This window comes from Solanum dulcamara, chromosome 5, assembly GCF_947179165.1.
Source record: "Solanum dulcamara chromosome 5, daSolDulc1.2, whole genome shotgun sequence".
NCBI lineage: Eukaryota > Viridiplantae > Streptophyta > Magnoliopsida > Solanales > Solanaceae > Solanum > Solanum dulcamara.
The window spans coordinates 75,954,657-75,978,854 of record NC_077241.1 but is presented as its reverse complement, the minus strand read 5'-3'; the positions used below and the strand labels follow the sequence as shown (position 1 = coordinate 75,978,854).

The window sequence follows — 24,198 nt, the reverse complement described above, 5'->3', positions numbered from 1 at the left end:
TTTTAAAATCCTATTTCACTGTTCCTACATATGCTATTTAATATGATTATGTGGTGTTCCCTTATATACTCAGTATATTCCACGTACTGACGCATACTTTTCTCTGCGTTGCATTCTATTATGATATAGATTCAGTATCCCTTCTCAGACTCATGGGTAGTAAGGTTACAGCATTTTCAGTCACCAGTTGGTGAGTCTTCCTCATTTGTGGACTCTATGGATTTAGTAGTTAGATTTTTTTTATGTAGTCTTTAGATTTTTTTCTAAAGGTAGCTGGGGGCCATGTCCCGGCAGACTTATATTTTCATTCTAAGCAGTAGAGGCTTTATTTAGACATTAGCAATGTTGTCTCTTGGATTTATTGATGTCCTCTTTTAAGACTTATGCAGTTACATTTTATCAGCTTCTGCTTAATTCCTTTATGATTATGCTTTGATATATTATGCCAATGGTTAGCTTGGGATCACTTTTGGTTCTAGGTACGATGTCTCGGCCGGGGTGGAGTCTCGGGTCGTGACAAAAAATGACATAATTAAGAGAATTATTAAAATTACAATCTTATTTATTAAACTCTAAATTAGTAGAAAATATATTCTTTGTGATACTCCGTCGGTATATTGACACCATATCGGTATCATCTAGGATTGAGCTTAATCCTTTGTGATACTCTGTTGATATATTGTTACCCTATTGGCTATCGGCATCAGCGAATTTTAAAATAAATCTATGTCATTTTAAAAGAAAAAAGGGTATAAAATTAATGAGACATTTAAAGAAAAATACTTTTCTTTTTTGAAATATAAGTATTATTCTACCAAAAAGTAATATATATTGGGTCCGTACTTGTACAAGCTTTTGTATTTAGTATATTTAATAATTAGCAATAGTGTTTGGACCAAACTAAAAGCACTTCTACTAATTTTACAAGATATGTGCTCCATTCCACCAAAATTTAGACTTATAGAAGAAATTATTTAATGTTCTACTTTTGCTAAGAATTTCTTTTACAATTCATATTTATTACTAATAATATATATATATAAACATTTTCCCCCTTTTTATCACTTATGAAATTATTCAAACTTAGTAGTTTTGATTTGAATTTTATATATGTATTTTATACATGTATTAAAAAAATTAAATAAATATAAAAATAATTTTTGAACCTAATAAATCAAATATCAATAATAAAATTTCAAAATTAAAATTTTAAATACGCTTCTGTCAAATAGGGCAAGAGGACATGCCGTTTATGCGACGCAGTTGATTTGATATGGACACGACAAGTTTTTTAATCCAAAAAAACCTATATTTTAGATATAAAAATTCTATATTTATATAATTAAAAGGAAGAAAGTCTAACGTATAGGATTATGCCAAGTGACAGAGTAGGATAAAGACATGTGTTAATTTTAGGACAAATTAATTATGTTAGATAGTAATTAGTTATTGTTAGTCTTTAAATATTATTAATAGTTTTTTAATAATTTATATATTTAATGGTTAAAATAGCTATATATTTTTTAACGTTTTCTATTTTGAATTAGGAAGTTACCTACAATTAATATAACTCTTCTTGTTCATTTTTTTTAAAAAAAACATGTTACCTTAATTATTAACTTTTTTAAAAAATAAAAAATAAATTTTTACAGTAGTTTATCCATGTTATAGTCTTTCTAATAATTAACAATAGTGTTTGGACTAAACTAAAAGCACTTCTACTAATTTTACAAGATGAGTGCTCCATTCCACCAAAAATTAGACTTATGAGAAGAAATTATTTAATGTTCTACCTTTGCTAAGAATTTCTTTTGCAATTCATATTAATTACTAATAAAAAAATCACTATGATATATATATGACTAATTTATAAATTAAGACATTTTTTCCCTTTTTATTACTTATGAAATTAATCAAATTTAGTAGTTTTGATTTGATTTTTATATATGTATTAAAAAAATTAAATAAATATAAAATAATTTTTGAACCCAATAAAACAAATATCAATAATAAAATTTTAAAATTAAAATTTTAAATCCGCTTCTATCAAATATGGTAAAAGGCCAAACTTATTCGTAAACCACATGCATCGTTCCTTTATTATTACTTTTCTTGAATGTGACTGCTGCCGTTTATGTGATTTGATATGGACAAGGCAAGTTTTTTCATCCAAGAAACCTATATTTTATATATATATAATTCTATATTTATATAATTAAAAAAAAGAAAATCTAGCATAGAATTATGCCAAGTGACAGCATAGGATAAATGTATGTGTTAATTTTAGGACAAATTAGTTATGTTAGGTAGTAATTAGTTATTGTTAGTCTTTAATTAATTTTATAGTTTTTTAATAATTTATATATTTAAATGTTAAAATATCTATATATTCTTTAACGTTTTCTATTTTGAATTAGGAAGTTACCTACAATTAATATAACTCTTCTTTTTCAGTTTTTTTTAAACATGTTACTTTAATTATTAACTTTTAAAAAAAAAATAAATTTTTACAGTAGTTTATCCATGTTATACTCTTTCTAAAAAGTTTCTCCTAAATCATAGGCACACATTATGGATATGAATAGTACATATTCTTATTAAAACACAAATTAGTGGAAAAAAACACCAAGTTATTTTTAAAAAAATATTATCTTACCGTAAATTTAAATACATTTTCAAATTCAATTTTAATTTCAAATTATTTGAAAAGAATATACAACACAACATTACCATGAATGACCAAAAATATAGGAACCACAAAGTTATTGGAATATTTAAATCTGCCTTTTAAGCTAAACGTGTATAATATTTTTTATAAAAAATAACTAAAATATCTACATTTGTACAGTATCGTTGAAGTAGTTTTAACGTTTTGGTGATGCACAATGGAGTAATGGACAAAATTTTAAAAAGAATTTACTTTAAATTCAGCATTCTGGAATCCTCCTAAATCTAATGTTAAATAATATAAATTTAAACTAAATCAAGTTTAAAAGTCCTATATTTAAGAAAATAGTTTTCTCAAGAATACTACAAATCAATTTTCCAAAGTAACCGAATATTCCGAGGAAGAGAAAAAAAACGACGGCAAATAAATAAATTAGGTTAGGTGATAATTAATTACTCTTTTTGAATCTAAAACATATTAAATATCTATATTTTTTAAAGATAACATACATACGGTTGAAATAACTCTCCATGTATACACGATGGAGTCCTAAAATCGTGCCGTCATGATTCAAGGCACGTTTAAAACTTTAATTTTTCTTTTTTGTAAGTTATCAAAATTTTATATTAAATATTTCAACTTAAAAATAAATTTTAACTGAATTAACATATTTAAATTTAAGTTAAAGATAAATATTGAGTCCTAAAAACATGCGGTCATAATCCAATTTAGGACTCTCTTTGTTTGGAAACTTAAAAATAAATTTTAATTAAATTAACATATTTTAATTTAACTCAAAATATAAATATTGAATCCTAAAAAGTTGTAATTATAATCCAATTCAGGACTCTCTCTGTTGGGATGTTATCATATTTTTTTATATTAACTATATATTTAATATTTAATTAAAGTTATTTTTAATTAATTAAATTTGTCTTTAAATTTTAAGTTGAAAGATAAATTAAATCAAAATTTAGAGGTTGTGTGTGACATATTACATTTCTTAGACTTTCAAAATATTTTTCTTGTTGGATAGTGACGGCAGCAGAATTTTCATTAAGGGGGTTTAAAGTTTGAAGAGTAGACACACAAACTAGTCGAAGGGTTCGACTTCTACTATATATACATAAAAAATATTTTAATTATATATAAATAGTATAATTTTCCGTCAAATGGGTCCGAACTTCTGAATCCAAGGTGGCTCCACCCCGTTGGACATTAAAAAAGAAAGAGAGAAGAAGGAGAGAGAGAGGGGGGGCAGAGGAAAAACGGACAAAAAAAGAAAAAGGGAAGAAGGAGAGAGAGGAAGAAGAACAGTGCTATTATTCTTTTTTTTTTTTATATTTAGACTAAGAAAAATACTGTCATTTTTTGTAAAGGTAAAAACATATATTAAAATTCGTAATTAATGTAATATAATATATTATTTAAGTAATTGGCCCATTTGTTTATACTACTTCAAATTGGTCATCCACTACACCAAAAATGATTTTTAACGATAATAGTTTAATTGTCGCTAAATATGTATTTTTAAAGGAAATTAACACTCTTTGTAAATGTCCTTAAAGTCTATATATAACGACATTGAATCTAATGACAATTAACTAATTTCGGTAAAGACTTTATCACTCTTTGTTAATGTCTATATTTACTATCGCTAAAAGCTATTTTTATTGTAGTGCTTAATTTTTACCCAATAAATTTACTATTTGATTTTTCCAATAATAAATGATGAAGGGTTAAATATGAAAATAATTCCCCATGAATACTTTCATTTGATTTAGGTTAGTTGTTTGGTGATGTGAAAATTTGATCATGTTTCTTTAGTATCTGTTTACGTTGAAATTGGGTAAGCAATAATATATAATTCATGTTAATAATCATAATAAAAGAGGTACTTGGCTGGAGTGTTGAACACTTAAAAAAATTGGGTAAATGAATTAATTATGCTAAGGCACGAAAATAGAGATCATTAAAATACGTCTAACACTAATGCATTTAAGCAACTTTTGCCTGTATAATTAATTTAAGTAATAATTCATGCTTAGCGTTTATCAAACTTAAAATTAACATTTGGAGCATTTCCACGATCTCGAAACTCCTAACCCATTAAACTATGAAACACACGTACAATTCACGACTTTTAGCAATAATTTTTCACTTTAAAATCAAATAAAACATGACTATGTACTTTGAAGTTTTTTTGTATTTATTATTATTCACTTAATAGTTCGCTAATTGATTTGTAAACAGAAAGTTTTGTATCTTTCGAATTGAATTTTTGTTAGCAGCTACGCAAATGGCTGGAGATGGGAACTTTTATGTTTTCTTAATAGAACAAAAGCATTAGTGAATGACTGAAGATTCAAATTTTTTAAAGGAAAAAGTCCCATTTTGAACTGTTTAGTTTTCTTATACTTTCCTAATGCACCAGTTCATATGGTCATTTTTAAGTTACATTAGCAAATTTATGAGTGTCAAAACAAATTGATGGAGTTAGCGTTTTTAATTATTCAAGAATTTTATGCTTCTTATTTGAGTCATGCCCTTAAGTTATAAACTCATTTTTTATTATTATTTTTAATTAATAATATCACAATGCTTGGATTGAGGTATAATAGTTATTGTTATGATAAATTTTTATAGTGATAGTTAATACAACACTAGAAATCAATAGAAAACTATAACTTTGTAACTTATGAAAGAGGTGATCAGGATAAACATAATAAGTGTTACTGATCCTTAAAATAAAAATGAATAAACTTTTTTGTCACTTTGGTATTGCAATTGGAAGGTGTTAAGTTTTCTCTATTGATAAAAGAGTATCCCATATTATATTTGTTTAAACTATTGGATACGTAATAGTGGTATAATTTATGTATTGTTTCTTGACAATCTAAACGAATAATTGTAATGGATGATTCAGGCTCATCAAATATAAGTTTGTAAATAATATTCCATTACGTCCGACTAACTGACTACTTTACTAATTTATTTTTGGTTGTTGTGCATTAATTGAAGAACATCGTTTTAAAGTTTCTTATTGGTTTGATAGGTACTTTTTGTCGCTAATTTGTAAGTAACTAATTGAGCAGTGAACAGAGAATTGGGTCCTTCATCTAAGCCCTCTCTTGAAGAAGCTCCTAACTTGGAGTTGAAGCAACTTCCAGCCCGTTAATAATACATTACCTATAATTCGTTTGTCATTTTTGTCTGAGGTGTAGGTCACAACAACACTTGAGGTATTAAAAAGGCACAAGAAGGCAATTGGATGGAAAATGGCTAATTTCCATGGAATCAGCCCCGCTTTGTGCATGCATAGGACTTTCATGGAAGAAGTACATAAGGCTAGTGCACAACCACAGCGCCGATTGAACCCTGTCATAAAAGAGGTGGTGAAGGAAGAGATAATTAAGTGGATAAATGTAGGCTTAATATATCCAATCTTTGACAGTAAGTGGGTAAGCCAACTTCAGTGTGTACCAAAGAAAGCGAGAATGACCGTGGACTAATGAAAAGAATGAGTTAATCCCCACCAGAACAATGACTGAATGGTGTAACTGCATGGATTACATAAAGTTAAATGATTCCACGAGGAAAGATCAACTACCCTGTGCCATTTATTGATCAAATGCTTGACAGGTTAGTAGGACAAAAGTACTATTGCTTCTTGGATGGATATTCGGGCTACAACCAGATTACCATTGCACCGGAGGACCAAAAAAAGACAACCTTCTCATGCCCTTATGGGATATATGCATTCAAGCATATGTCATTTGGTCTTTGCAATGCTTTAGCCACTTTTCAGAGGTGTATGATGGCTATCTTCCATTATATGGTAGAAAAATTTGTAGAGATCTTTATAGATGGCTTTTCAGTATTTGGAGAGTCTTTTTATCTTTGTCCGCATAATTTAAAGAAGGTATTAGCAAGGTGTGAGGAAACGAATCTAGTTCTAAATTGAGAAAAGTGTCACTTCTTGGTAAAAGAGGAGATTGTGTTGGGGCACAAAGTTTCTAGAGATTGTTTGGAGGTGGATGGAGCTAAAATCAAAGTAATCAAAACGTTTCCACCACCCGTCTCAGTAAAAGATGTCCGTAGTTTTCTAGGTCATGCTGGATTCTATCGATAATTCATTAAGGATATTTCAAAGACCGCTAGACCCATGTGAAGTTTGTTAGAAAAGGAGGTGAAATTTATTTTTAATGATAATTGTTTGTAGGCTTTGAACTCTTCAATAAGAGGCTAACTGAAGCCCCAATCCTGATAGCTCCTTACTGGGAGCAACCCTTTGAGCTGATGTGCTATGCGAGTGTCACAGCAGTGGGAGTAGTGGTAGGACAAAGAAAGAAGAAAATATTTCACTCTATCTACTATGTCAACAAGACTCTTGACTCAGCTCAAGCTAATTACATTGTGACAGAGAAGAAGATGCTCGAATTGGTCTATGCGTTTGATAAGTTCTGCTCTTACTTGGTAGGTACAAAAGTGATTGTTTATACTGACCATGTAGCTCCCAGGTACTTGTTGGACAAGAAGGATGCCAAACCCAGATTAATCAAATAGATCCTTCTGCTCTAAAAATTTGATATAGAAATCAAAGATAGGAGGGGATTTAACCTAAAATATGCCATTTCAAAAGTCTGCCACTAAAAAAAATAAAGCAATCGGGAACAGTTCAATAACAGATAGGGCGAGAAAATTTCTCTAGGATCGATGATTTAAACCAAAATATGTCATCTCAGTTCCCAACGATCACAACTAAACCAAACCTATGGCTACGCCTAGCCACAGAGGTCGTCTCCGCTACTAGCACTAAGTTACACCAACCATCACATGCCCTACCAGAAACTATGCCTAGCTATAAGGGCATTGGAATACAAGATAAAACATCTAAGGCTCAAACCTAGCCTAAGGCCATCAACACCATTCCTAAAAAGAATAATCCCACTAATTCCAATACGCAAATAAAGCCAAAGGCCTAAGATAAGAATTTCAAGAGACTATACTAGTCTAAGTCTTATTCGGAGTCAAGAAAATGGAATAGAAGGAAGAAATTCCTAATGTAACAAAGCTTAAAACAAAGTGTAACATTTCTTACCTAAAGGAAGGCCTACACACATCCTCCTGCCAGCACCAACTACAAGGAAGAAGCAAAGTTACATGTCCCATTTACGAGGACCTCGCCAAAAGAGAGGAACACGAATTAACGCAGACACAAGTTCTTTAGAAAACTAACTTGTGTCCGCACATAACTTGTGAGATATTAAAGTATTCCATCTCTCTATAATACACATACTTGTATTTTACGTGTTGTAGATCGAAGCTTTTGGTAAATCATGATTCAAGTGTTTCTTTGTTTATTTTGGTAAGCTTTATATATCGATGGTTCTTTATTACCAAAATATGATTATATTTTCCCAACATTCAAGAATACAACCTATCGTGATTATATGTGTTGATACAACGAAATTAAGTTAACACATACAATCTATAACAAGTTGCAATTGAACAATATTTATGAATAAATATATGAGAGGAGTCTCCCTTATTTATGTTTTTCTAGTTTCTTTGTATCGAGAGGAGTCCTCTCCTTTAGGTGCATAGTTTCTAGGATCCTTTTTTGTGTGCTTGTATCGGGGATGAGCTGATTGACCTTATTAGGAATATCGGCTTATGAACCACCATAGGATTGGAGGTTAGGTTTATGCCCCCCTCCGTGTATCTTTCTATTTTTATGTATAATACAGCTTGGGGGTGAGCGGCTCAACCCCTGGCCGCGCATGAGAGGTGGGAGCCTCGTGTATGGTCTGTTCCCATAAAAAAAAATACAATAAAACAAATGAATATAAGTGAAATTAGAGCGAATGAATATAGACAGTCTTCTATATTTTTCTTGCTTGTATCCTTGTATACACCACTGTATTATTTTATGTATTTTGCCTTAGTTGTATTCATTGTGTGAGTGAATACAATTGATACATGGTTCTATTCATTGCGCAAACGAACACAATTGACATAGCTATAATCATTTCTCGAACGAATATACTGAATACAATCATCTGACAGTCAAATTTTGTTATGAACGATAATTACTGAAACTATAGTTCCATTTGGTAATTAGCCTCCCCACTGTAGTGATTTTTATAAGTTTTTTTTTGTTTAATCTATCTTGACAACGTTCATCTCAACTCAATAATATTAAAATCGGTCCATTTTAATCGGTTCAAATTCAATCCATAAATAACTCGTCGATTTATCAACTGACAAACATAATTCTCAAATACCTAGTAGCAAAGGGGACATAAATTTGTTGTAGATAAAGGTACCTAGTCATGTACTTTACCTCCACTAATTTTGTCAAAAAAGTCTTCGCTGCATCAGATTTTCCCTTTTAATTTGTATTATGAAGTCATGTTAAGGTACGTAAACACCAAAAATATCAGGTAATTTTTATTTATTTATTATAGTTTGGATGGATAAACATGTTTGATATCAAAAGAGAGCTGATTGCATTAAATTTAGACGAATCAAAATTAGTTGAATTTATACTAAACGAACTATTAATTCGTTCAAAGGCTACTTAGGTTCAAATAGGCTAGGATAAAGTGAACTAAATAATGGATCATCATTTAATTCACCTAATTCTTAACAAATTTTATTCTTTATAATTTATTTAATAGCTTAATAAAATTTCCTTTTATTACGGCATTCTGTATAGTCAATTTAAACTGAATTGATTCGGTTAAAATGAATTATTTAGCATGTGTACCATGTGAACATAGAATTTATCTAAGGTGGCATGTACACCTCATTTTTAGCAGCTTACTAGCATAAAAGCCTAATCAATCCTATTTGATCCGCCCTTCCTCCTTTAAGAACGCCACAAAGGTCAAATATGATTAGTCAAATATTACAAAATTAAAAGAAAAATTTATCAATAACTAATGAACTAAAATTGATTAAAAAAAATTGATAAATATATATAATAATAATCTTAATTTTATGATAATGGCTAGTTAATTAGGCTCCACAACTATCTAGCAACAGTAGCATCATGGAAATGGGAACATCATATTTAGACTTCAGTTGAAAGATGATATAATTAATTTTATTACTCTATTCTAGTGCCCAAGTTCAATAGCTCCATCGTGCATCATATTTTATTTTTTCTTGATAATCTTATAACTCAATCTTCAACTGCCGACAAATTTTAGCAGGCTATAATTAGTTGCTAGGTAGGATTCGATCAAAACTTATTTATTAATACGATTGATATATACAAAATTTATATATTAATTAGCTATATATTTACTTAAATATATAAAATTCATATATTTGGTAGCTATTTTATAAACTAAATCACTAAAAATATTGAGCAATTATCCCTATATTTATGGAGTATTATTTTGCACTACTTTTTAACGTGTCAGCTTAACGCACAAGGTAAAACGAATACATTATTATTTCTAACCTTGTCTGAAATATCTTATTGTATAATATAAAGGCACTTTTTCTGGTTATAATAATGTTGAGATTGCAAATTATTTAATACTCAAAATTGAAAATAGACACAAATTTTGAATTCTTTTTTTCCTTTAATTTTTTGTTGTAAGACATCACTTTAGAATTATCCTTAAGAAACAAAATATATTGTAGGTAGAAAACAATATTTAATTAGCTACAACATTTTGGACTTTTTATTTATTAAGGTCATTACCCTAATTTGTACGTGGAGTAGTTCCTCTATTATGTCCTATTTTAAGAAAAATAAAATCTTGAGGAACTCTAAAGCTACTCAAGTGATAGAAACTAACATCAAACAATTTTCAGAGTACTTTTAAACATCCAGTTATGTCAAGAACTTTAAAACAAAATAATTAGTTCCAAGATTCTTGCAAGAATGAACATCCATGAGGGTATTTCGTTTATCTTATAAGTTGATCGAATTAGCTTATAAATATTTTTTTGGCTTATTTGTGTTTGTTAAATATTAGAAGTAGTGCTTATAAGACAAAATAAATTTAAAGTCATAAGTTGTTCATAGTCAACATATGATTTTGCATCTTATTATAAGCACTTTTCATTTGACTAATCTTTTACAATTTTATTTCTAATGTCTTTTGTAATCTCCTAATATACTCTTTCTAAAACATAAACTCCTAATTATCTTTCTATAATTCTATTAATTAAATTCCTAATTATCTTTCTATAATTCTATTCTATTTCCATCATTCATTCTTTTTAGGTAAAAAAATATCTTTTAAGTTTTATATTTTTACAAATAACTTTAAGGACTTTTTGGCCATTTTAACAGAAAAAAAATGTTTATCAACATCTTAATAAACACACTAACTACTAACTACTTATTATCAGTTTCAATACTTTTATAATTACTTATTTATAAAATAAGTTTCACCATCTTAAAGTATTTTTCAATACTAGAAGAAAGAGAAGTGGGGAGTTGGAGAAATTATAAAGAAGATACACAAAAGTAAAAGTGTCATTATAATTTATAATCTCCACATAATAATAATATACAAAAGGGAATTTCTTATAATATACATATATAAATCCCTCCAATAATTTGCCTTAAAGTATATCAAGTCTGCATCCTTGGCACAGTGATATAGCACTAACATCACTACTTATTTATTTTTTCTTTGGACCTTTTTTTTTCCCTAACATGATTGGTTCATTTGACTGGTTGGTTGGTAGGTTGTCCAAAATTAAAACCACTAAATTAAAAGTAAGGTTTCACCTTGGATTCTTCGAGAAATTTCTAAGTACTAATAAAATTTGTACAATACAAACAAAATATAACACATGATACCTTTGTAAACATGCATGTAATTTGAGAAAAACACTAATGTTGTGAGAAAAACTAAATTTAATTTTCTTTGGTTATGTCCCATATTCATGACTAATTTTGATAATCACTTCTTGTTCTCCATGTCATATATAGTGTTAAAGACCTCCAATTCAACATCATTGAAGCAATTATCAAAACCAAAGTCATGGATCCCAAAATCTTGACAATCCAATAGCCAATTGAAACTTCCATCGTCCCACAACGATGTTATGTTGTTGTTGTTGTTGATATTATCGAAACTTTTTACTGGAAGTTCCCAGGATGAATCGATAAGTGGAGGAGCATCCTTAGCTTCCAGTAGGCAGCTCAGAAGTGGATCATTTTTGTTAAACGTTTCAAGAGCAAGGTTGGATTCGTTACAAGAGTTTTCAGACGAAGAAGCAGAAGAAGATGAGGTAGAAGAGTTATCTAATTCTGAAGAAGTGACTGCTGCAGTTACCCTTGTACTCTCCGGTACAACCACTACCTGCTGATGGCCATTATTTTTATTTTGATCAGATTCTTGGATTGGTTGATCAGTTGGATTTTCTTCTTTGTTTAGTGGTTCATGTGTAACAGGATCAATCCCCATTTTGAGAAGCTTTTTCTTAATATGTGTGTTCCAATGATTTTTTATCTCATTGTCGGTTCTTCCTGGTAATCTTGCAGCAATTTTAGACCACCTGATCAAAGAAAATAAGCAATATCAACAACAATAGCTACGTATTTAATGTAATCTCACAAAGTGGAATCAGAAGATCGTATATCTTACTCCTACCTCACAAGAAATAAATTAACAATATACATGTTATTAATCCCGTTCAATTATTGTTACTAAAAAGTTTGTACATGGAATGGAGATAAATTAATAAGCTAGATAAAGGAAAAAAGAATTAAGTACTATTTTAAGTCCACTTCAAAAAGACATGAAATAGTTAGATAAGATAAATAAACACTTCTTGTGTAAGCCATAATATTTTAATATTTTAGCTAGTACATTACTTGATAATGCAGGATTAATCATGAATGATTAAAGTTGTTTTTTTAAAAAAAGTGATCAAGAAGCTTCATTCATTTCACCAAAAATGAATAAATATAGAATTCTTTAATCAGAAATCATGGCATAAGATAGCTAGATTGTTAATTTACTTGTTTTGAGCTGAGGGTCTTTCGAAAACAGCCTATTTATTTTCATGAGGTAGTAATAAAATTTGCGTATACTCTATCCTCTTTAAATCTTACATGTGAAATTTTACTGAGTATACTGTTGTTGTTGTTGTTTGTTAGCACTTTTTTCCAAAAAAAACCATGCACTTTAAAAGGAAAACTAAAGCTTTTGAAATAGTAACATTTATTTTGAGTTCAATCATAACTATAGAAAAAAAAACTTTTCATTTTGCCTTTTTTTTTTTGACTCTATCGCATGAAAATGTATATATATAGATCAAAAAGAACATGTTATAACCCAAGAGAAAGGCAAGACTCAAGAGTAAAAAAGATAAAAACCCAAAAATAAACCACTAAAACTCATCATTATAATTATTCCATTGTTTCAATTTATACGTGGTTTGATTCGAAGTATAATGGTCAAATCAATTAATGTTCGATGTGAATTTGGATATATAAACTTTAATTTTTTTAATTTTTTTTTTTTTACATATTTAGAGATTATATAAGAAGTACTATAAATCATAATAGTTAACAATTCATAATATTTAGAAAGTATTTTTAAAAATTATGATCAAAGAAAATATGTTTTAACTATCTAAAAGTAACTAAGAAAAAACAAATTAATTAAAACAGAGGGAATAATTTGTGGTAGCTATTAGACATTTGGATGACTATAGATCATTTCATTAAATGTAAAAATGAGAACTTTAAACTTCAAAGTTAAGTTATTTCTAAATAAGAAAACATAACATCCTTTCTGAAATAGACAGAAAATATACGAATGACACATAAATTAAGAGAGATAAAATACCTATTTCCGAGGCGAGCATGGAGGTCAATGACCAATTTCTCCTCTGCTTCACTAAGAAGTCCTCTTTTCAAGTCTGGTCGAAGATAATTAGTCCATCGTAGGCGACAACTCTTGCCACAACGCCTAAGACCGGCAAGTTTAGGGACAGCACGCCAACAACATTGGCCATTTGTAAGAATGAAATTGATGAGTTTCTTGTCTTCCTCAGCTGTCCATGGACCTTTTTTCACTCCAAGTTTGTCACAACAAGGTTGTCTTCCCATCCCTATATTATACTAACAAGTTATAAAATAAATAAATAAAAAACTATTGTGTTTGCTAAAAAAATTTGCCCCTCTACCCACCTTTAAATATATGATATGATGACTATAGTCTATATCCACCAACTTCAACTTTTCTTGAAATCTCTTTTAGACATATATATTTCATTTTTATGAAAGTGTTATAGGCTATATATATAGTGAGAGAGAATGTAAGATTCCATGGCCCATTCAATGGCAAGTGAAAGGTACTCATGAACTACAATTCCTTTTATGGTGTTATCAACTCCACCTAAGAGAGTGTGATAGTGAATGATAGGTGACCCAAACACCAAGCTAAAATTCAAGAACTCCCCGGTTTTCTTTTTTTTAATTTTATGATATCTGATATTTATTAACTTGACTAATTCAAATTCGTATCATAAAAAATATTTTATATCAATATTTTTTTTTCTAAATATCATGAAAGAATTTTATCCATCTCACCATACTTTCGTGATGATATTCATCTTTTTCTTGAACCCTCCTGCCCCCACACTTTTAAAGATTTGTTCTTTTCTTTTTCTTCTTTTCCTTTTTCTTCCCATTTTCATACACTATCTTCTCTCTGTGATTGCACGCTTACGTTACCATTTCGTCATCAATACGTTTACAGGACCTTTCAAGACATGGGGAATAATCTCGTACTATGTTTACCATCATATCTTAATTGTCGGCTTAATTAAATCCCATCGTTTGATTAGTTTACTTTTGATGAGTTTGTCAAATCCTCCATTTGAAATCTTAAATTGATAAACGGTTGTCATACAATTCAATATAATATCATAATAAAAGGAGGTCATTAATTCGAATTTTACCACTATTCTCGTCTTTGTTTGTTGAAAAATGTTGATGTAACATATCATAAATACAATAAATTATGGTTGAAAAATAAAATGATAAAACTAAATAAAAATATATTCAGGTTGAGGCATAGATATCTCGCCCTCTTTAAGGAGATTCAAGCCCACTGCGGTAATCTAAACCGATCCAACAGTATATTTCTTGACTTGTCCCTCCTATGATATAACAACCCAACATCGTCGTGTGACTCAAACAAATTTGAATTAGTTGAAGAGTCTAGGCTCCACATAAGAACATCTTCCTTCAACATATAAATACTCTCTTTTATATAGTGAATATAGTTAAAGCCTTAGAATATTTTCTTTGTCTCAACTCTCACTTTCACTACTATACATTAAATATTTTTCACACTTAAAATCTTTCATCTCAAACCCAACACAAAGGAAGATGCACCATTATTTATAGGTAAATAAGTCTTCCATAAAATTAATGAGTAGAATAAGTGATAGTAATGTGGATCGGGATAAGCAAAAGGCCGCAGATCATTCAGGTAAGATTGACCAATTTCAATATTTTAATTGTATACATGGACATAGGGTCATATACTAACTGATTTGGATTGTATTTACCACAAAAACATCAGTACATAGAATGAGCATGGTCCAATTGGAATCGCTGTAGAGTATAGATTAGCCCCTTTCTTTACTATTTTAGACAAAGTTGAAATTCTAATTATTACTTTTTGTGGGGGAGAAATCGAGGGCATGGAAATTGTTCATGTGGCAGTAGGGCATAGAAATTGGTCATGTGGCAGTAGTTACTATATTATTAAAGTTGTTAGCCAAATATAGTAGATAACCAATGGTAGTCAATTATAAGTTAACTATGAAAATCTTGAGCAAGGAATTAATGATGATAATGGCTTATGAGGAATTAATTATTAGAAGTTATATATTATCATATATGAAATGTGATTGTAGAAAATTAAGGGTCCTGAATATTGCCTCATAGTTAATGTATTGGCCATTAGCTCAGTTAAGAGAAATTCACGCCATTTATCATATTATGTTCCAAATTTTGGTATAATGAGATAGGTAATTAAATAATAGGTGTATTGTATTATATAAGTACCATTAGAGTTATATTATTTTAAGAAATTGAGACTTAACCCTAGGTTTGAATTTAAGAAATGTGAGACTTGATAAATTAAGTGGCATCAGGATTGAAAATGTGATTATAGATTTGGGTGAGTCTTTGGGTCTAGGCTAGACATATAGCAATATATGTGGTGTTAGTTTCAAAATCTTATTATGATTATTTATTTGATTAGATTGTGGTGTTTTGGATACTATTCGGAAAGGGAAGGCTCAAGTTCAGTAGTGATTGCCGGATTATTTGAGGCAAGTGAATTTCTAAACGTCAGTTTAAGCTTGTAGATGCTTGTATTTTCTTGTTATGTGCACTGGAGAGTAATGAGAATTGAACTGGGTTATTGACTGTATGATTGGCCTTAAAAATGGAGATGAGGGGTATAAAATGGCGATCTAATGACATGTATTGATGGAATTGATGTGATGAGATTATGGATTTATTTTGGACATGTGAAATGACTATGTTGATATGAGATAGGAAAAATTGTTGTTGTTTTCATGTTACTATCGTGAATCATATGAACATGAATTGATTGCATTGGTTCTGACATACTGTGCTGGGATTGAAAATGATATGAAACAAAGGGATCGGGCTATACGCTCTGTGGTAGGATATGTATATTGAGGGGACGGGCCACAAGCTCTGTGGCAGGTAACATGGATAGAAATGTCCCCCATGGATTTCGGACTGTAATTCAGCGGATGTGTACCGATATGACAGGCATGCATTATCTCATTGCATTGCATCGCATTTTGTTGATATTTGTGAATTCGTGTTTACCACTTATTGGTCTGTATATGTTGAACTTGACTTGATATGATTCACTTGATGAGACTATCGATGAGTATTTGTGGACTATATTATTATTATTGCGTAGAGTGTAGAGTTGGATTGGTTTTATGCAGGTTGTAGTTGAGGAGGTTCGGTTGGGATGACTGGAGTACTTGTATCTATTGAGATTTGCTTAGTTTTAGTTATCCACTTGCTGAGTATCGTGTTGTTTGGTACTCAACCCTTGCTTCTACACTTGTGTAGGTTGTGAGCCTAGACCTGCTTGATCTCCTACTATTTTCTACCACATTCGAGGCTATCATTTTGAGTGTTGAGGTAGTTGTTACATCCATCTAGCGGACACATCTTACTCTTTTATTATGTTTTGGTCCTAATCTAGAGACAAAGACATTGTGACTGTATTTTCTTTTGTACTTCAGTAATGTATATGTGGCTTGTACACGTGACAACCAGTCTTAGGGGATTTTGAGATTATTTAATTGTTTTTGACTAAGTTAAACCTTGTTTTATCTCAATTACTTCTGCATTTACTTTCCGCTGAGTTTTAGGCTGACTTGTCTCGGTGGGTTGAGATGAGTGTCATCACACCTGGCTTCGGATCGTGACACTAATAATCATCTTCTACCACAATTTATACCCACTAATATATGCAGTACTTAATATTTTATTTTAATAATAAAATGTATATACACCAACAAAAAAAAATAAGATCTACGTGTGAAGAATGTTGAAATATAGTATAATCACGATGTAATATTGCTTCTTGTGAGTTGTGACCCACCCGTTTTTTAGACCCGCCTATTTTCAGAATAAGCTTCACATCATAATGTGATAAATTTTTCATTTTATGACTTATTATTATTGTACCGTCTTTACTTAGATTTTCTAATATAGATTATATAAAATGACGACACGTTAAGTTTCTTTAAAAGGTTCATAATGTGATGTCTTAAATTGATGAAAAAGTTCACTACAATTTAGTCAAATTACTTTATAAATACAACTTCACAGGTTATTGTATAATGAGTTCCTTGTATAATTGCAGTTAGGAAGCGTGTAAGTCCAAAAATACTCTTATTAGTCTCATGTTAAGTTTCATGTGAAAAAAGGCTAAATTTAGCCCAATTAAATAATAATAAAAGGACAATTAGCGCAAACTATTAACGGAGGGTAGAATTATGAATTTTGCATATTGACGGTCTAAAATTGTATTTCACTTTCTTGCCAGTGAATCATTTTCAATTATTTTTACTTTGTTCAATAAACAATAATACCGTTCTCCTAAGTTAATGTTAGCCAAAAGAATTTATGAAAGAATTCTTGGGATATGCCGACGATTTTTCAATGTCTTATAATTGAAGAAAAGAATGTTTCACTTTGTATAGTAACTTGCAAGATATTGAGTGTAGAGCATCACACACAGTTTACAAAACAAACATGAGATCAATTATTCATTTTTTTCAGTAATTAATACGGAAAAGTTTTAATTCATTAATCACTAAAAAAAAGAAGGGAATTCGTCGTTAAATATTAATCAGTAGATAACATGATATTTTGATAATCTATTGCTTATATTAATAGTTAAATAGAATTAACAGTGAATTTTTATTATTTAGCAACAGAAATTGTCTCTTATACAAGGCAAGAAACGTATTTTAATTTGTTTCTTGTATTTATTTTTCATTATTCTTCCTTTTGATCTAAATTCTACGGTTATATGTTTATTTCACATTTTTTTAACATGACATGATAAGGCATTTAGCGTACTAGGAAGCTATGTTAGTCACACAAAGCAGGTGGAATGTCAATATCTTGTCCCACCAGATATGATTTTGTGGTTTGAACACAACTTTGAAGCTGTTTTCAAGTATGTTAGGGGGAAATAAATGGTTAGAATTCGTCTATTCTTAATCAAAAATCTGGGTTCGAGTCTCAAATGAAAAAAAATTTATTGAAACTATCGCTTTCAGAAATCAACCTTGCAATGTGCAAAGGCTAATTAATCAAGCTCCAATGACTGGTACCAAACACGAAAACATGGGAAACCAAATAAGAATATGAAAATTAATTATAAAACAAAAAGTAAAAACATACGGGATAATATATAATTCAAGTTTTACTGATAGTTTTTATTAGCTCCAAAAGAACTCACATATTAGAAATATCTCTATATAAGTAGTTTTTCAATTTTTTTAGAGATAAGTGTCAAAAACACATCTAAACTATCCATCTTTTTTTTAGTTTCATACCTAAACTATTGGGAGTGTGAGTTTCATACCTAAACTATCACTTCTCAGTTTAGGTATGAAACTCAAAAAAGAGGGATAGTTTAAGTGTATTTTTGACACTTATCACATTTTTTTAACTATCAACATGAGATTTATTCGCACATTAAATAATTTGTCCCTGGAATTAAGTTTCAGGTAGCTCATTACTACAATCGACTAGGTAATTTCTGGTTGTGTCACCCACATGATCGAGCATTGGCCACCAACATCTAGAGCTACCTTAATCTTCTAATTGTGTGTGAGAGCGTCTAAGCTACTTTTGATATCTTGATATGTTAAGATAGTAAACTAAATCTCACTTCATCACTTTGTTATTTTCATATTTGTCTTATCAAATCATTGACTATGATAGACGTTGGTGGGCTAAGACAACTCAAACATACACTTAATGATGAAATAATGTTTGCTTTGTGCCGAGCAGCTACATTTTTTTCCAAAAAGTAGTGTGGAATTACTTGTAATTCTCAGTAATCATTATAATTTCTTCTTGAACATCACGAGATAATTGACCCTTTTTTTTCCTTGTGTTTTATAAAGTTGTCTTAGTTCCTACGTATTGGATATAATACTTTCGATGTGTCACTGAATCCATGCTTACAAGCCATACACTAATTAATTTTGGTGCATATTATATTCCTAGCTAACTATAAACATGACACATGGTTAAAATGAATATTGGGGAACATGAACATGATATTTGGGATACGTACGTACCTTAATTAATCAAAATAATAATACACAAGTAACCGTATCCACATGCAGATCTAGAGGTGTCCTAATAAGAAGATTGACACCACCAAAATTGCTAAATACTTCAAATTAATCGTGTTTCCCGAATAGAGATCACTTCTAGTTCTAGATTATTCCATTGCAATTATTGATTAATCTAATTACGTGGATTGAAAATAAATTAATTAAACAGATGGTTTTGATAACCACAAAGTTATTTGGTTTAAGAGATAGTACTTATCCGTTCTGTTGTTATATTTTACTAGTAAATAATATTTCTGGCTACTAGTGTGTGACGTAAAAGAGAGATTTCTTGAGCAAAGGTTTATTCTCTTCATTTTGTATTGTGTAACATATAATTGTCAATTAGGCACAAATAGTAATGTTCGAATATATTAAGTAACATATTGTTATAGAGTAGTACTCCCTCCTTGTTGATCATATTTTCATTTGATACGGAATTTAAGAAAAAATAAAGAATACTTTAAAATTTTGTGATCTTAAATTAAATATATATTAAATGTTATGATTTTAAACATGTCACTTGAAAAATTAAAATTAAAAAATTATAAAAAAAAATACATTCCTTTTAAATTGAACTAAAAAGAAAAAAGAAAAGTACAACAAAACAAATTGAAACGTATTGAATGTACATAGTACTCCCTCCGTCCATCTTTACTTGTCCACTATTGATTTGCACAATTCTTAAGAAACTATAAATAAAAAGGTAATTTTATCATATCACCCTTTGAATATAATAAATACAATATCTTAAAAAATGTAATAGAAAAATGACTACTAATTAATGATAAGGGTAAATGAGGAACTAAGTTAAAATTATCTCTTGATTTCATAAATTAGACAAGTATTATTGAACATCTATTTTTAATATAGTGGACAAGTAAAGATGGATATAAAAAATATATATATATATTCTAAGCCCAAAATTTTGGTGTTTGACTTTCAGCTCGTTAACTCAGGTGACTAATGTTTCAAAGTTGATGTACGTAGTTATTTCTTCAGCTCATCTGTTAATCTTGATTAGCTATATATATATATATATATATATATATATATATATATATATATCACAATAATTAATTCTCAAAATTTGACATGTAATACGTAAATTGGGACAAAGAAAGTAATGTATATTTTGTGAAATTACATAAAATTTATAAATCATAATAATTAACAACTTAAAATATCTAAAATAAATATATAAAGAAATTGATTGACTCTCGAAATTTATATGCGCCACATAAATTGAGACAAAAAAAATTACATATATTATGTAGAGGTTACATAAAATGTGTATAAATTGCAATAAGTAACAACTTAAATATTTAAAGGGAAAAGGGCCAAAATTACCCCTAAACTTCGAAAAATAGTTCATTCATGCCCTTCGTTATACTTTAGGGCCAATTATACCCTTACCGTTATAATTTGGGCCAAATATGCCCTTGAGTATAATAGAGTGCCACGTGTCGGTTTCTCAGTGGCCAACTTATTTTCCCTCTTATTTTTTCATCCGGATCAAATAATATTAGATTCGACCCAATCAATTTAGTATCCGACCCATCAATAATATATCATACCCAAATAAACCTAAACCTAACCCATCAATAACGCTGCTCTCTCTCTGTTCTCTCTCTAAAAAAATGCATACCACCTCTCTCTATCGTCTTCAACCTCCATTCCCAAGTTGAAGAAGAGATCAACTTAACAGCCCCTCAACCAACCGAAGATAGTCAGCCCATGCCTAGTAGCAGCACCCAATTTCCTAACTTTGAATATCCCTCAGTTGAGGAAGATGATGAAGACCCTTTTCTAAGGCCCATAGTGATTTTCTGAATTTTCCACAAGACTTCAAATGAGGCAGAAAGCGTAAGAACCAACAGGTAGAAGGGCAATAAGCTTTAGAGGTGACGACAATGGTGTTTGTGAGGCAACCAATCTTCCAGTCTCATTAACAAGATTAACTTGGCAAGGGAATGATGCAATTACTACCAGCAAGTTGGAGGCTAAAGCTCAAGAGAGGATTGGAAAATTGAATCCAAGAAGGGGACCTAACAATTGATTTAGCTTTATGAAATGTTATTGTTTTTTGTGAATTATGGTGATGTATTTACTGCTTAAGACTTGTGGTGTATTAGTTTTTGAAATGTCCAGTTATTTTGTCGAATTCAATTATGTTTAGTTTTACTGAAATATTGATGAATGTATAGTTGTGTTGTTCAGTTGAAATATGCAGTTGTAATGTGCAAAAACTGCAGTTGTGCAGTTGAAATGTGTATGGAGTGTAGTAAATTGAGATCTATCAGAAACAGTAAAGTTTGATACATGAGAATATGATACATAAACTTTCATCTTATATTCGAGCTTGATACATGAGAATAACTGATACATAAGTTGTAGATGTATTAGAAGCAGTAAGTTGATACATAAGTTGACTTAATACATAAGTTGTAGCTGATACATAGCTAATACATAAGTTATAGATGTATCAGAAGCAATAAGTTGATGTATAAGTTGTAGCCGATACATAAGTTGACTTGATACATAAGTTATAGCTGATACATAAGTTGACTTGATACATAAGTTGTAGTTGTTACATAAGTTGGCTTGATACATAAGTTGTAGCTGATACATAAGTTGACTTGATACATAAGTTGTAGCTTATACATAAGTTGCAACTGATACATAAGTTGACTTGATACATAAGTTGCAGATGATATATAAGTTGTAGCTTATACATAAGTTGCAGCTGATACATAAGTTGTAGATGTATCAGAAGTAGTAAGTTGATACATAAGTTGTAGCTGATACATAAGTTAACTTGATACATAAGTTGCAGCTGATACATAAGTTGTAGCTGATACATAAGTTGCAGCTGATACATAAGTTGACTTGATTCATAAGTTGTAGCTGATACATAAGTTGTAGCTGATACATAAGGTGTAGCTGATATATAAGTTGCAGTTTATACATAAGTTGTAGATATATTAGAAGCAGTAAGTTGATACATAAGTTGTAGCTGATACATAAGTTGACTTGATACATAAGTTGCAGATGATACATAAGTTGCAGCTGATACATAAGTTGCAGCTGATACATAAGTTGACTTGATACATAAGTTGCAGATGATACATAAGTTGTAGCTTATATATAAGTTGCAGTTGATACATAAGTTGTAGCTGATACATAAGTTGTAGCTGATACATAAGTTGCAGCTGATACATAAGTTGTAGCTGATACATAAGTTGCAGCTGATACATAAGTTGACTTGATACATAAGTTGCAGCTAATACATAAGTTGTAGCTGATACATAAGTTGACTTGATACATATGTATCAGCTACAACTTATGTATCAGCTGCAACTTATGTATCAACTTACTGCTTCTAATACATCTACAACTTAGTATCAGCTATTCTCATGTATCAAACTCGAATATAAGATAAAAGTTTATGTATCATATTCTCATGTATCAAACTTTACTGCTTAAAGTTTATGTATCATATTATCATGTATCAAACTTGTAGCTCAAAAATTCCAAGAATTCATCCATAAATGGTTTCTTCAACACATAAAACTCAACTCTGTGTCCATCAATCACCGGCTAACACAGTGTCTGCAGTTTCTGCACATCTCAATTTACTATACTTCATAACCTGTTGTTCTGCTCTTTTCCTCAAATTGGGTGTTCAAAAATGTCCGACTTCAAGAAAACTACAAACCCACTTCGTTCTTCAAATTCATATAATTTCCTTTATGATAATTCCTTAAATGAGCTCGGACAAAATTGTAGCAGCAACAATGGTGGAGAAGCATTGAGTGTCCATTTGCTTCAGAACCAACTAGTTATTTCTGATAATAAAGAGAATGATGCACCTGAAAAATCCAATCTTTGTGATAAAGAAAATGTTTTATCATTTGATTGGACTAGTAAGGCTAAGAACAACGAGTTTTCATCAGCCGCGAGAATAGGGGTTGATATGAAAAACTTTGTGCTGAGGCCATCTTCGCTTCAGAGGTTTACAAAAACATGAACCAGATTCCAAAATTGGGTTGAAATGGAGGTTGAAGACGATAGAGAGAGGTGGTATGCATTTTTTTAGAGAGAGAACAGAGAGAGAGCAGCGTTATTGATGGGTTAGGTTTAGGTTTATTTGGGTATGATATATTATTGATGGGTCGGATACTAAATTGATTGGGTCGAATCTAATATTATTTGATCCGGATGAAAAAATAAGAGGGAAAATAAGTTGGCCACTGAGAAACCGACACGTGGCACTCTATTATACTCAAGGGCATATTTGGTCCAAATTATAACGGTAAGGGTATAATTGGCCCTAAAGTATAACGAAGGGCATGGATGAACTATTTTTCGAAGTTCAAGGGTAATTTTGGCCCTTTTCCGCAAAACATCTAAAAGAAAAAAAGATTAAGTCAGAATTATATACGTATAACATAAATTAGAATAAAGAAATAATATATATTGGGCCAGGCTGGCACGGCCCTCTCTATCTAGTACATATATATGTGGACCTATATAGATCGGAGGGGGTGACACGCCACCCAATGGTTTCGGTTAAAATTCTGTATATACATATATATATTTATAAGAAAATG

General features: G+C 30.1%; 2 protein-coding genes across 3 annotated transcripts; one reads left to right on the top strand and one right to left on the bottom strand.

The window, feature by feature from the left end:
• The first annotated feature begins 5,946 nt into the window (after positions 1 to 5,946).
• On the top strand, positions 5,947 to 7,234 carry LOC129890776 (uncharacterized). Its single transcript, XM_055966259.1, has 2 exons — positions 5,947 to 6,121; positions 6,891 to 7,234. Exons 1-2 carry the CDS (start codon positions 5,947 to 5,949, stop codon positions 7,232 to 7,234), a joined length of 519 nt encoding a protein of 172 aa, XP_055822234.1.
• Positions 7,235 to 11,540: 4,306 nt separating this feature from the next.
• LOC129889900 (MYB-like transcription factor ODO1) lies at positions 11,541 to 13,932 on the bottom strand. 2 transcript variants are annotated; one of them, XM_055965374.1, is made up of 3 exons: positions 13,845 to 13,932; positions 13,501 to 13,765; positions 11,541 to 12,202 (listed from the first exon to the last, which is right to left on the bottom strand). In XM_055965374.1, the coding sequence occupies exons 2-3, from the start codon at positions 13,761 to 13,763 to the stop codon at positions 11,605 to 11,607; spliced, it is 861 nt and encodes a 286-aa protein (XP_055821349.1). In that variant the 5' UTR covers positions 13,764 to 13,765; positions 13,845 to 13,932; the 3' UTR covers positions 11,541 to 11,604. The 2 variants fall into 2 exon arrangements, with proteins under 2 accessions (XP_055821349.1, XP_055821348.1); XM_055965373.1 differs by having other exon boundaries at positions 13,501 to 13,908.
• Between the last annotated feature and the right edge of the window lie 10,266 nt (positions 13,933 to 24,198).

Bases quoted from the DNA above. Each gene is read 5' to 3' on its own strand.
- LOC129889900 (XM_055965374.1), bottom strand. From the start codon at position 13,763: ATGGGAAGACAACCTTGTTGTGACAAACTTGGAGTGAAAAAAGGTCCA. The intron at 12,203-13,500 runs GTATTTTATCTC...TTCTTTGATCAG, and splicing joins CATGCTCGCCTCGGAAATAG to GTGGTCTAAAATTGCTGCAA.
- LOC129890776 (XM_055966259.1), top strand. From the start codon at position 5,947: ATGGCTAATTTCCATGGAATCAGCCCCGCTTTGTGCATGCATAGGACT. The intron at 6,122-6,890 runs GTAAGTGGGTAA...AATTGTTTGTAG, and splicing joins AATATATCCAATCTTTGACA to GCTTTGAACTCTTCAATAAG.